The 14,714-nt window shown below is 38.8% G+C and overlaps 1 protein-coding gene across 3 annotated transcripts in view; it reads right to left on the reverse strand.

The window, feature by feature from the left end:
- Window positions 1–14,714, reverse strand: part of ccdc120a (coiled-coil domain containing 120a) — a 240,217-nt gene that overhangs the window by 39,288 nt on the left and 186,215 nt on the right. For all 3 annotated transcript variants that reach the window (XM_028813286.2, XM_051933491.1, XM_028813285.2), the window contains one exon: window positions 4,981–5,086. In XM_028813286.2, coding sequence (XP_028669119.1) covers window positions 4,981–5,029 — 49 coding nt within the window. In that variant the 5' untranslated portion in view covers window positions 5,030–5,086. The remainder of the gene's footprint in view (window positions 1–4,980; window positions 5,087–14,714) is intronic.

Genomic DNA, 14,714 nt, shown 5'->3' on the forward strand with positions numbered 1-14,714 from the left:
AAGAGCTTTCCTCTCTTTTTACTTATATAAAAACCAGTAATGGCACACTGGACGAATACATTTGACTTGAGCATTCATAGTGTTCATACTCTTTCTCTGTATGTTTAGCATTCATTTGCTCAGAGGTTGATGCGCTTGCTGCTTACTGAGCAGCTCTTCTTTTCTCCACCCTAGCGGCCAACTTCTTCTCTTCTTTCGTTGGCATCTTTTCACGTTATAACTGATTAAGTCAGTATTTGTGTTGCAATTACTTAGTACGTTTTCCTTAATTTTTCCACTTAAGCTGCCACTTAAGTCTTCAATCTGCTTAAAGAATAATTTAGGATATGAAGAGGTAGGGGAGGTGACAGAGAAGGTGGTAGGGATGAGAACGGAGCCCGTATGTGTGTGCGCACGGCCGCCCTGCTGGCCCACTGCTGAGAGTTGATTCTACAATAAAATAAAATAAAAATAAAAAGAGGAATAACCTTGGAGGTCAATCATCACCCCAAAAGCGGATAGCAGACGTCATGTAGTATATGTGTACCAAATTTCAGGTCAATAGGTCAAATGGTTTGCGAGCTATAGGTGATTTAAAATCCTGGACAGACAAATGAACAGCCACAGTAGTGTATTATATAAGCAGATTCAACAGTTTTAGGGACTAATACAGCAACGTCTACTGACACACAGCAGAATTACAAACTGCCTATGATCAAGTAACACTAACTATAAGAGACAAAAAAGAAAATAAAACATGAAATTTAGATTTAAGAGCCTTTTATTCATTTTCATTTACTTTGAAGGTGAACATCTCCGCCATATCCATGATTTTGTGTTTTAAAGACAATAATATAGATTTAAAAAAATTAATAGAAAAACAAAGTGTACCAGCACTTCACATTGTACATGAACTGCAATACAAAAGGGATCTCCTAAAAGTTTGAAGGTGTAAAAACAAACCAAAAAACCAACAAAATGCAATCTAAAAAACCTTTTAATAATTTATTGAAGGTCTGGGTAATTTTTCAGTTGGTGCTCTGGATCTCCAACCACAACCCAAACAACACCTGCATGTTAGCAGACCTGGCTATTCTGTACTGGCCCAACCTCTATAAAAGTCAGGGGATGTTTTAGCGTGACCTGCAATGAACTATTCACCCATACAGGGCTGTTTCTTGACTTGTGCCTATGGCCCCACCCACACTAGTACATTTTCATTTAAGTAAGTTTTTCCAGAGCCAGAGACTTCTGAGAATGTCAGCACAGTGTTTCAGTATGGATAGCTGATAATGAAGATTTCTGAAAATGTTGACTCCTTTGCACTCTAGTTGGCTTGTGCTTATTATGTGGCTCTTCCTTGATTGGATTCTGCTCATTATGTTGTCTAATCCCCTGGTCACCCTTCATGGAAGAAAAACATATTTCAACATAATGGGCACACAAGAGTTGCTTTCCATGGTGATTGTTGTGTTATATATTGTTGTATTATATACCTTTATGCTTCTAAAATGTGTTTTTTATGATTTTTGGTCAAGCGACTACTCACACTGTGCAACAGAGTCGCCAGTCGTATACTGCATGTGCTTACACTGCACGAGCATGTTCAGTCAGATTGGCATGCATGATGTGGGTACTCAGACCATACATTTATGATGCACAGTTACTGCAAAGTGAATTTCAGGAAATTATGTAGCACCATCTAAAGAATAGGCTTGTAACTCTGCTTACACTACAAGGCAGCCAGCAGAAATGTCTGACATGACAAATTCTTTTGAGTGTTCAACAGCCCAATTGTGAGAGGCAATCGGGCATTGTAAACACTCTCATACTACATGTGAATCAATGGCCAATGAAGCTGAGATTCAGGCTAACTCCAAAAATCAGTTGGAGACTGATATATATATCAACCAACCAAACACGACACTTGGTAGGTAACCACCCAAATATCAGATTGTGGTCAGACTTATGCATATTATATATATATATATATATATATATATATATATATATATATATATATATATATATATATATATATATACACACACACACACACACACACAGGTGCTGGTCATAAAATTAGAATATCATGACAAAGTTGATTTATTTCAGTAATTCCATTCAAAAAGTGAAACTTGTATATTAGATTCATTCATTACACACAGACTGATGTATTTCAAATGGTTATTTCTTTTAATGTTGATGACTATAACTGACAACTAATGAAAGTCCCAAATTCAGTATCTCGGAAAATTAGAATATCAATTAAGACCAATGCAAAAAAAGGATTTTTAGAAATGTTGGCCAACTGAAAGGTATGAACATGAAAAGTATGAGCATGTACAGCACTCAATATTTAGTTGGGTCTCCTTTGGCCTGGATTACTGCAGCAATGCGGCGTGGCATGGAGTTGATCAGTCTGTGGCACTGCTCAGGTGTTATGAGAGCCCATGTTGCTCTGATAGTGGCCTTCAGCTCTTCTGAATTGTTAGGTCTGGCGTATTGCATCTTCCTCTTCACAATACCCCATAGATTTTCAAGGTCAGGCGAGTTTGCTGGCCAATCAAGAATAGGGATACCATGGTCCTTAAACCAGGTACTGGTAGCTTTGGCACTGTGTGCAGGTGCCAGGTCCTGTTGGAAAATGAAATCTGCATCTCCATAAAGTTCGTCAGCAGCAGGAAGCATGAAGTGCTCTAAAACTTCCTGGTAGACGGCTGCGTTGACCTTGGACCAACACCAGCAGATGACATGGCACCCCAAACCATCACTGACTGTGGAAACTTTACACTGGACCTCACGCAACGTGGATTCTGTGCCTCTCCTCTCTTCCTCCAGACTCTGGGACCTTGATTTCCAAAGCAAATGCAAAATTTACTTTCATCAGAGAACATAACTTTGGACCACTCCGCAGCAGTCCAGTCCTTTTTGTCTTTAGCCCAGGCGAGACGCTTCTGACGCTGTCTCTTGTTCAAGAGTGGCTTGACACTAGGAATGCGACAGCTGAAACCCATGTCTTGCATACGTCTGTGCGTGGTGGTTCTTGAAGCACTGACTCCAGCTGCAGTCCACTCTTTGTGAATCTCCCCCACATTTTTGAATGGGTTTTGTTTCACAATCCTCTCCAGGGTGCGGTTATCCCTATTGCTTGTACACTTTTTTCTACCACATCTTGTCCTTCCCTTCGCCTCTCTATTAATGTGCTTGGACACAGAGTTCTGTGAACAGCCAGCCTCTTTAGCAATGACCTTTTGTGTCTTGCTCTCCTTGTGCAAGGTGTCAATGGTCGTCTTTTGGACAACTGTCAAGTCAGCAGTCTTCCCCATGATTGTGTAACCTACAGAACTAGACTGAGAGACCATTTAAAGGCTTTTGCAGGTGTTTTGAGTTAATTAGCTGATTAGAGTGTGGCACCAGGTGTCTTCAACATTGAACCTTTTCATAATATTCTAATTTTCTGAGATACTGAATTTGGGACTTTCATTAGTTGTCAGCTATAATCATCAATATTAAAAGAAATAAACATTTGAAATACATCAGTCTGTGTGTAACGAATGAATCTAATATACAAGGTTCACTTTTTGAATGGAATTACTGAAATAAATCAACTTTGTCATGATATTCTAATTTTATGACCAGCACCTGTATATATAATATATATTAGACATGCGTAGTTACATCCATGCATTTCAAACCCACTTAATATAGTTGAGGGTTACTGGGGACCACAGCTTATGACAGCAGCACTGGGCACAATGCAGGACCCAGTCCTGGACAGGGCACCAGGCCATCACTGTGCTCACTCCTGCTCAAAGGTGCATCTTTTTCTAAACTCTGTCACACACCTACCTGAAAATTACCCATTAGCAGTAACACAACCAACCCCCTGAAAATCTAAAAATCGACTGTTGTGAGGTCCCTAATACTAAATTTTAGAAACATGTTGCGGTGTTCTATATCATTTAGTGCTCCATTGCTGGGTTTGGGAGAAAATGTTGTAACAGTCAGCAGTAATGAGAAGTCAAGTAAAATGACACCTTTTATTGGCTAACTAATTTGCCCGAAGAAGGGGCCTGAGTTGCCTTGAAAGCTTGCATATTGTAATCTTTTTAGTTAGCCAATAAAAGGTGTCATTTTACTTGATTTCTTATTACATCCATAATGGCTAACACGATACAACACCCCAGTGCTACTAACAGTCAGCAGATAACTCTTCACAGACTTGACGAGAATACAGTGGTCTGTGACTACTTCAGAGGCCAGGCAGAGATAGATGCTTGAGCACCAGCAGCCCATCTGTGAAGGAAGGGAAACTTATCATTTGAAAAGCCATGAGAGGAGGCAGAGACTTCCAGAGAAAACGATTAACATGAGTCCCTTTCAGCCATTAGTGCTGGCCTTTGTCTTGTTGACATTAAAGAGTAAGATGGTGGACAGCAATCAGTGATAAGAGATTGAAAATATTATGATATTGACAATATTTATGTTGCACAGAAACACTGTTTTGCCCTTGGAATGACATGCACCTGCCTTGTGCTCTTAGCTAACTGGGGCTACAGTGTTAAGTCTGTGGCAGGGTGACAAATTGGTTTAGGTCACAAAATGACATTACAGTAATCCACATGATGAAATAGTGTCTATGTAAGTATGTGTCATGAAAAAATGACTGTTCTGCAGGTTGCCAGTCATAATTACAAGATGGTGTAGCTCTTGTTGGCAGATTGTGTATCTGTGTACAGTGTGTTTTGTCTACTTAAGATAGAAATATTTTATCTGATAGCATTTTCACTAGCCTATGTATTGTATGATCCATAGTGCCAGAGTAAGATTTCAGTGTTCAGCCAACAATGGAGCACTAACAGGACACCCTGATTTCCATGAGGTATTTCACACACTGTATACAAATGATACAGTGCAATGACATACTTATGAGGGTTACTGAATGAAAAAAAATATTTCGGATGGCATGAATGAATAAAAAAAAAAGTAATAATTTACCAGAGCAACTGAGTCCAGCAGGTGTGATAAGGTGACCTTTGACCTCCATGCTGTTCGATTTTAGCTGAGTCGTGTTAGACAAGCCTCCAGCAAACTGAATGTTCACCTTACAGGAGAGAAAAATAAGCAAAAGTTACAAATCTGCTAAATCCAAGCACATACCCCAAGGTATTAAATGACACCAGACTCCAATATAGCCCCCCTTCCTTAAGAAAAGTTCAAAAAACACTGTTGTGGCAACAACATTTGTGTACAAAAATTACTTTATAAAATCTAAAGTTGTTCAGTCCACTTACTCAGCAGTTTGCAGCACACAGTGCTGTACCACACCCAGCAGACCACCGGGTCAGACAACAACAGTACCGGCTGGGTTAGCCAAAAGACTACATTACATTAATACTACCCATTAATAAAAGAAAGCAGATCAATAAAAATGCAAGACTTCAAAAGAAAAACTTTGTCTCAGCTTGATCTAGTTCAAAAGGCTTTCCTGCAACTGTTTCTTTTTATTTTCCCACATGGCTGAAAGTGTGCTTTTTTTTTTTTTTTTTTTTAATCAAATTGTTACGGAGTAGAATTCAACAGAGAAATAACAGACATTTTCAAAATTTGAATAGTACTAGGGTGTTGTACCGTGTTAGCCATTATGAATGTAGTGAGAAGTCAAGTAAAATGACACCTTTTATTGGTTAACTAAAAAAGATTACAATATGCAAGCTTTCGAGGCCACTCAGGCCCCTTCTTACATTACATCTTGCCTGAAGAAGGAGCTTGAGTTGCTCTGAAAGCTTGCATATTGTAATCTTTTTAGTTAGCAAATAAAAGGTATCATTTTGCTTAACTTTTCACAACAATTTGAATAGAAAATGAATATTGACCCCTGAATAGCGAAACACCAATAACAGCTTGCCCTAAGAGTCTTTCAAATACAACACAGAGTACAGATGCCTAAATGGATCAGGAGAAAGAACCACAGCATCTGAGCTGGATCAGGTTAAGGGAGTGAAGTACGTATGGCCAGGATCCCCCGCCATCCAGACCCTCAGGGGCGGTGTGCTTATAATTAGACTGAAAGCATTGGGTGGAACTCTACAGTCCTGAATCCAAAATTCTACAAGTATTTATTTATATAATGCAATATGGTTAATATAGGGGAAAAAGCAATTCTGACACCTCACACTGTGTGTCAGGAGTTTCTAACCTGTTCTGAACTCTGGGAGGGTTGTTTACTGCCAGGTGAAGGACCATTAACATGCATTTAAGCTTTATCTGGATGCTGCACCAGTCCTTGATTGTTTATTAGTACAATCTCAAATGTTTACTCTCTTCAGTGCATGTTAAATCCAATGATAAGATGCTGTCCAACATTTCACCAATCACATCATGGATTTGTGCACTGCATACTAATGTGCTGGGCCCACCAAAACAATGTAGTAGAAAACCCCTTCAGGTAAAAGTTTCAAATTAAAGGAGGTGGAGGTGGTGGGGGGAAGCCATTTACAGGTTAATATGTAAATTGGAAGGATTTAGAAACTTAGAAGCTTGATGTCACCCTGGAGTTCTGTGGTCATTCGCCTCGCCTTTAGTTTGATCCTTGTAGCCAATTACTGGATTTGTTAAAGGCTGCTGAAACAGGATAATTTGAAGAGCCTTTAGTTAAAGCATTGACATAACCCTAATCCTAGACAAACAAACAACACCTGCACCCTGTCTAGGGCCGGTTCCTGCTTTGTGCTCAGTGATACCAGATGTGCGTCAGACTCCTACAGCACTGCACTGGATTAAGTAGTTTTGATAATGGATGAATTAATAGGTAGATAAATCAACTCATTTTAAACAACCTTGAATTCCCAATATTTCTTAGCTATAGAAAGTAGGTTCCAGAATGCTCAGCAATGTGAGGAATAAAGGATATACCAAAGATAATAGCCAACAGCAAAACTAATTTAGGCCCTTCAACTTTAATGGTGATGGCAGAATTTCCAGCCACTAACATGACATGTGTGTTTTTAGTTTAAGAACAAGTAGTTACCACTTACGCAATGTTTTGCCTCAATGAAATAGTGACTGATGCAACAGAAGAGATAGAATGTTTGCGTGATGGACCACTAATTGACGTTTGCTTACTAATGAAAATAAATATTACCTTCCTGAACAATAACTACTGATGTTAATAAACACAAAATGTAGCACTGGACCTAGCAATGACTAATTGAGAACATTACATTGTTTCATAGACAAAAACAATAGAGCTCTGTCTATTGGCTTTTACAAATATTGAAAATAATTTGATAAATATGATGTAAACAACCTAAGAGGAGTAATGTTACAGTCATTTGGTTCAAAAGTTGTACTTAATTCTAAAAGCATGATGATTGTGGCATTTCTCGAATAATTTTCAGGATACCAAAATAATGTTAATAAAATGAGTTTGTGCCATGTACTATATGACAAGGAGCAAAAAGCAAAGTTGTCTTCTTCTTCTTCCCCTTCATCTTTTCCCATTTCTCTGTGGGGTTGATGCGCTTGATCAACCTTCTCCATAGAGTTCAGTCCTGCACTTTCTCCCCAGTCAAGCCCTTTTCCTTCAGATCTTTTACTCTGTCCATCCAACTCCACTTTGGCGTTCCTCTTTCTCTTCCCCAGTACTTCCATTTTCATCGCTCTTTTGCCCACATATTTATGGTCTCTCCTCATCACATGTCCATACCACTTCAGTCTGCTTTCTTGTAGTTTTAGATATCTCTCCCACTTTTGTTGCACCATCGTCTCACTTCTTATTCTATCCTTTTTTGTAACTGCACATATTATTTTAAGATAGGATTGTTTTTTCTAGTAATAAACAGAGAACAGGCATGTTTTGAGATTAATCTATAATTCTTACAAAAGCTTAGACAGGAAAAAGTAGGGTGAAATGACACCTTTTATTGGCTAACTAAATAGATTACAAATGCAAGCTTTTGAGGCAGCTAAGGCCCCTTCATCAGGCAAGGTGTAACACTCTACTGCAAAAGCTTAGGCCTAATTTAGAATGTCTCAATGCAGATGTGAGACTTCACTATGTAGACTTGCTTCTGAAGACAATGGTCAAACATCATCCACCCGACACAACGTGAACAAACAGTGAATTAAGTGCATATCCTGCTCAGAGGCTTGAAACACTAATGTAACTGTTTGTAGATGTGCAGCGGAAGCACTGGATATCCAATGGTGTACAAACAAGTTTCCTTTTTTTATTTTGCTAAAGGAGAAAGATGTATAAACAGAAGTACAAACAATAGCAGGCTAGAAAACAGAATTTACGTTTCTCTTCTCCGCAGTTTGTCGTCAGCATGGTAAATTCAGTGCCACTAACTGAACCTTAGAAAGCTGGTGTGCTCTGTCCAAACTCCCACAGGATGTCCTGCTGGCCCCTAGGAGGCCTGGGAATGGGAAGCTCTCTGACAAGCAGGAAACTAGAAGGGTAGCCAGACTATTGAGAAGGAGGAAGTGCAAACCTGATCAGCAGAGTAGAAGTCTCATTACAGGCTGAGGGCACATGCCGCATACACACACACATGTATCTGCACATAAAACTTGGTAAGAGGTGAGAACAACTGATGTGATGTTAAGTAAGCTACCTTACAGGACGATAAAGCATGTGAAAAGTACATGAGTTCCAACACTAACAGTGGCTGCTACCATAACCTAAAGCACTGATCAAGTTGAAAACGAGACAAATGAGAAAATGTATGGATATGGTGAACGTAATGAGAGAAATGAAATAAGGGAGCACTTCAAAAATTGGAGAAGGACAAAGACTTTCTAGCATGAAACACATTACATTCTCTGCCGTAAAATCACTGCCATTCTCCTGTTTGACTGTTGGCATCATGTGGGGTATTTTGTTTATAAAATATTCATATATACATAAAACTCAAAGTAACAGTTAATTTACACAGGGGTATTCTAACTCGGCCTCAGCATGTAATCACATTTACACCAACAGAAAAAAGAAAACAAATTAAAGTCAGATTTATTTACCAGTTTATTCTTTTTGATTTCTAACACCAATAACCCAAGTAAAATTATTTAAAAAACCACAACAAGCACACAAACAAACAAATCTAAAAGAACCAAACAAACTAGCGCCATGCCCATTGCAAAGAAGGGTATGTGTATGGCCCTCCAGACTCAACATGGAAACTCTCAATGAGCTAGCACTGACTGCACAAATTCAGGACCACTTCATACCAAAGATCTTCCTACTGTAAATGGGACACATTTGGACATAGCATTAGGATAGACTAGACTACTGTAACTTGTCCTGTCCTGGTCCAGTCCTTAGCCATCAATGATGGCTGCCACTTTTCATTCTAAATGATCCTCTTGATAACTGAATGATATTCCACATATTACAATTAGTTACAATTACAGTTTCATTTTTATGGGGGATTAAGAAAAATGAAGCCATTTGATCAGTACAACAGCAAGCAGTGTGGACTAGTTGCTAACAAAATATATTCTGGAGAATATAAGTCAGTTTTCAGGTGATAGACAGCTGCTAAGTCCACACACTTGAAAAATGGTAGGCCTTCTCTACATCTCACCTCCTATTCCAGCAGGCATTAGGCACAAAGCAGGAACAATTGCTGGACAGGGCATCTGTCCATCTCACGGTGAATATGCAGACTCACACATGCAGAGCATTGCCAATTTAAAAATGGCAATTCACCTAACCTGTATGTCTTTGGGATGTGGGAGGAAACCAGATCACCTGGAGAAAATCCACAGAGACACGGGGACAACATGCAAACTCCACAAGCGGGGTGTGACCCCTAGTCTCCTAATTTTGACGCAGCATCATAAAGCTCCTGCTGTAGGCACTGACATTTAAATTGTTATGAATAGAAAGTACAAAATGAATTACAATTACTAATAACATGGAGGGTGTTAGTCTTATTGAAGGCATAACTGTATTTCATGGAGTTACAGTAAGGCTAAATCAACATCGATCTGCATTATAGGGAAAAGAGTGAAAGCTTATTCCAGCTTAAACACCAAGGCACATTCTTGAGTTAATTTACCGAGGAGTTGCGAAGAAGCTTGAATTGATGTCTTCACTAGTTATCTGGTGATACCTGGCTTAAACTGTAAAATCTATAGACCTTGCGCATACCGTTTTTGTTATACTGCTTATTTAGGTGTCCTTAAGGGACTGTAGTGTGTCTTTAAAGTTGGAGACTTTAACACTGAAATTGAGGCATCTTAAATGAACAAGATGATAAGTACAACAGAAATAGTTCATTTTTTTTTTTTTAAACAGGACACCGGCAGTGAATGCAAAAGAGGGGTCAGGATCCACAATGTATCTGTTGTTAGGGTTTTATTGTTGGATAAAATAGCCTTGGATGGGAGTATGAAATTCAGGTTTTTCTTTCAAAGTAGATTTCAGAAAAGTGAAATCTACAAACCCCTTACCCTTCCCTGCAATGAAAAGATATTTTGTGGTATTTGTAGATACAATATCTTGCTTTTTTGAGGAAAAATTGTGTTTACTCAAGGGCACCACAGTTATTTTTTTTTTTTGATACATTTATGCTGCGTATCAGTTTTTGATTTAATTTCCCTAAAGCTATTACAATATAGCTTGATTATAATGCCAAATTTCAATAGTGTACAACATTCAGGCATTATGTTTTTCTTGCATGATAGTGAAAAAATGTCGATACTGGGGAAATGCCACATGCCACAGGCCACAGCTGACACTGTCATGGACAGCCAACATAAGAGGTTGTTTGTAAAATCTGACACCCCGACAGCAAAATATCATCAGCCGTCTGTGCGGCAGTAGTACATACTTCACACAACAGCAATAAATGAATGGTCAGTCTGAGATTTCAGTAAGCAGACATCAAGCCATTTTCAGCAGCTATGTCTCAAATCATATAAACTGTTTTTAGGCATGCTGGCTTATTTGTTTATCTCAAAAAAACAAAAAAAAAAACAAACAATAATATAGCAAAACCTTATCTTACGACTTGGTGAGGACTAGGCCATGTTATGTTTTTATATGTAAAACCAGAGAGAGCTAAAACAGAGTATACTTCTTTTTGACATTACTATATCTACCGCATTTCATATTTGACACACAATAATAAATGACAGCTAAGAATCAAAGAGCAAGTCAGAAGCAGGGTTTAAAACCACAAATTTGTCCCTTGAACTCTAAAAAATATTGTCGCTTTGGGAGTTTTAGAGACCATATAATGAAATGGTCACATATATTTTTTGTTTCAGTACATTTTGTCAAATGTTAAAAAACAATTATGTTCTCCTGTGGTGCCATTTATTTTTGCAAGGGTACCGCCATTTTATGATGGCATGTGTCTATGGTTCCTGTGGCGTTACTAGGTAAGGTCAACCATAAGTATACAGCGCATGACATCAGCGAGTATAAAACTCAGCTCTGTGCACTTTCTGGATGTTCAAGTTTGTGAATACAACCAAAAAAACTACCGAAGTGGGTTCAAAGAAGTTTATACATGAGAGACAATCTTCTTCATCTCTATCAATTAACATTGAGCAGAATGCCTGTTAAGTAACGTCATAGTGCTGAAGTCGATTTTTCCAGTGTGGTAAAGAGGGAGAATGATGTTTAGCCCTTTTCCATTGTTGCTAAATTTTCATAATTATCAATGGTGTTGAGCCAATATCCACCCCAAGTTGAGCGCTAGCTTTGCATGTTGTTGAGATATTCTCATTTTCCCTACAACACTAAATTAAATTCTGCAGACTAAGAAAGTGCAAGGTTGGGTTAGACTGATTTAGGACATAGAGGTCTATTATAAACTTTTACAAAGGCTCCGAATAAGATGCAAGTGTAGCAGTATTTTAGGGACCCATTTCTTCATGCCATTACTTCCAAAGCTTAGGAGATGAGAACAGCGGCTGTTTGTTTTCCTTTATGGCACTTCAACATGGCTTTGTGTGTTGCTCTTCATAAAGGTTCCTTCAGTTTTCACTGAGTAATAAGACACCTCTGCTAATTGCACTTTTGCCATCCAGAAAAACACACTGAATTTCCAATCTCACCTCTGCCGTGGTCATTAGCTTAGAGGCATCTGAATAGAAACACAGCCAGTTTTTAGAGTTGGTTAAGGACTGAGAAGGGATACAGCTTTGTCTGTAGCTAATGCCATCATTGTTGGATATGAAGCCTAGCCTGTGGCTGACCCTGTTTCACTTTCCCAGATATTGTTTAGGTTTATATTTAACATCTTTGGTATGTACTACTGATTTCTTCTTTGGGGTGTGAGGCTTATCTGTAATAGAACTGAGAAAGCCTCCCAACATAAGCTGAGAGAATTTTGATGGAGAGGAGAAACATGAGCAGCTGATGGACTTATTAAAAACTACGAATCTCTAGCTAAGTCTTAACTGTAACATTGTTTGATGGCCAATCGCCTTCATGGAGTCTTATCCCATAGTCAGGGTGGGAGTAGTTTCTAGGGCTCTGCACATTTAAAGAGAAGGTTCACAGTCCAATCCATGCAGCCAACTCGAAGTGCGATGCTAAGCAAGTGTCTCAATTGTTACTTGCTGCAGTTGTTTAAAAGGTACAGTGCATTTAAACAACTGTATCCCGATTCTGTAAATAATGCTGTTAAAATAATAACAGGGCTTCAAGCTGTAGACTGCTGGGACTAGCTTTGGTTTACAGAATTTTCATTTGCTTCATTACTTTTAGCTGTATTTTTTGATCATAAAGGTACATTTCCCTCCAGTTCACCCATGCTCTGCATTTCCTAGGATTTATTTCCAGTCTATCAGCCTCCTTTTCTGCAGTGGTATAAGATATCCCTGAGCCTTCACTCTACTTGCCATTGCAGGCCACTCTTGCATGTCACCTGCCACCATTTTAAATATTAAAGACCAGAGAGTCAGGTTTCTAGCTTAGGATGAGTCCCTGCTAAATACTATTTGGTATTTATTGCTAGGAGGAGGTGGTGGCGGGCCACCTGAACAAAGTGCACTTCTCACAGAGTTTCAGCATCTTGTTTGCAAGCAAGCCTTTCACGCGTGCATTTTTGATAATCGGTGTGTATTCACTGTAGAAAATAAGATAAAATTACACTCTGCAAAATGTGGCTTTTTAATATTTGTTTATTCATTTTAAAGTGTTATGTTTGTGTGCAATGTTGTAGGAAAGAAAAAACATCTCATGGTTGTTTATTGAACCATACCCTGTGGTAGGCAGGATAGACACAGCATGTCTTGTAAATTATTGCTTCCCTCTGATCCAAAGTAGTATTCAGTTTCAGCAGTAACCAGGGCCATCCCAGACTTCGTGAAGCACAGCACCACACCACACCACTACTTTTTCCAGTGCTGTTGCATAATTATGTGGTTACACAATATGAGTAGTTCCTTCATATCCACCACTCCTTCTTGCTCTTTTGGCCTGAAGCTTCCACCCACCTCCACTGTGAGGCTTTGCTAACAGGATATATCCCCACTAAAAATGTATTTTACACCATATAGGCCATTCAGAAGAATTATCACTTTAAGAAAGCAATATTATGCCACTTAAATGTAGACTGATATTTGTCAGTCATTCACTAACAACATTAAAATTGGCGTTGCCCGGTTTTTGAAACCAAAATACCCAATAGTCTACGGGGCAAATATGTCCATGTTCATGCCATTATTGCTATAAGCCTTTCTCAGTCCTCTGCAGGATTGCCACATTGTGGTTTCAAGATGGATGATTTTCCAGCCTTAACAACTGAAACTTGTCAACAGTGCCTCCCCATTCCCGTGCAATGTCTTTCTTGAACTGCTGAAAGGCTTTCATAATGTGATGTTTCCTCATATCTTTACTGGGAGCCATTCTTGCAGTAGACTGCTTTCATTTGGTTCGTTCAGCTTTCCTATTCACTTTGATAACTGTACATTGAAGGGAAGCCATCTCAATTTCTGATTTATGAAGAAAAGAAACTTTATATAGTATTTTTCTACATAAATACAATAATAAAGCAATTTTTGGATTTATGATATGGAATCGCTTATTTATTTTTTAAAATGCTGCGATGAGCTGGCACTCTGTTCAGGATTTCTTCCTGCCTTGTGGCCTATGCTGGCTTGGAAAGGCTCCAGTACCCCCGTGACCCTGTTCAGGACTAAGCAGGTTATGGAATGACAGTCTATTACGCAGTTGAATCACAGAAACGTTGAGACTACCTGTGCATTTGCAAACCTTTGCTTTATAGTTGAGATCTTTAGTAGCTTATCAGTTGTAATTATTGTTATCTTAATGGACGTTGCCATTTTTTCTTGACAGTGCTGAACCATTTTGTATATCCTGAGTGCTTAGCCTGACACCTTCTGGAATCATTACACCTTTACTATTTAGTCTTTTTAGTTTCAACAGGTTCTGGTGAATGCAAACATAGGAGACCAAGAGGGAGTCCAAGGGTGAGGCACAAAAACTGAGCTCTTGCCTGCCACTTGCTGTGACGTGTTTGCCAGGTTTTAATTTCAAACGGCAGTGAAAAGAACAGGGCTGCTGCTGGGCAGGACATATCTGGTTTCAGGTTTCTGGACCTTTTTTTATTATGAATCTGCACTTTCTAAAGAATTTATTTTTTGGTGAGAAAACATTTTATCAAATAAAGATAAAATGACAAGATATAAACAATAAGCAAATTTACAGATAGGCAGGTTCTTTGCAGTTTGCTTCTTCTGATTCTGCT

This window comes from Erpetoichthys calabaricus, chromosome 11 (genome assembly GCF_900747795.2).
Source record: "Erpetoichthys calabaricus chromosome 11, fErpCal1.3, whole genome shotgun sequence".
Lineage (NCBI taxonomy): Eukaryota > Metazoa > Chordata > Cladistia > Polypteriformes > Polypteridae > Erpetoichthys > Erpetoichthys calabaricus.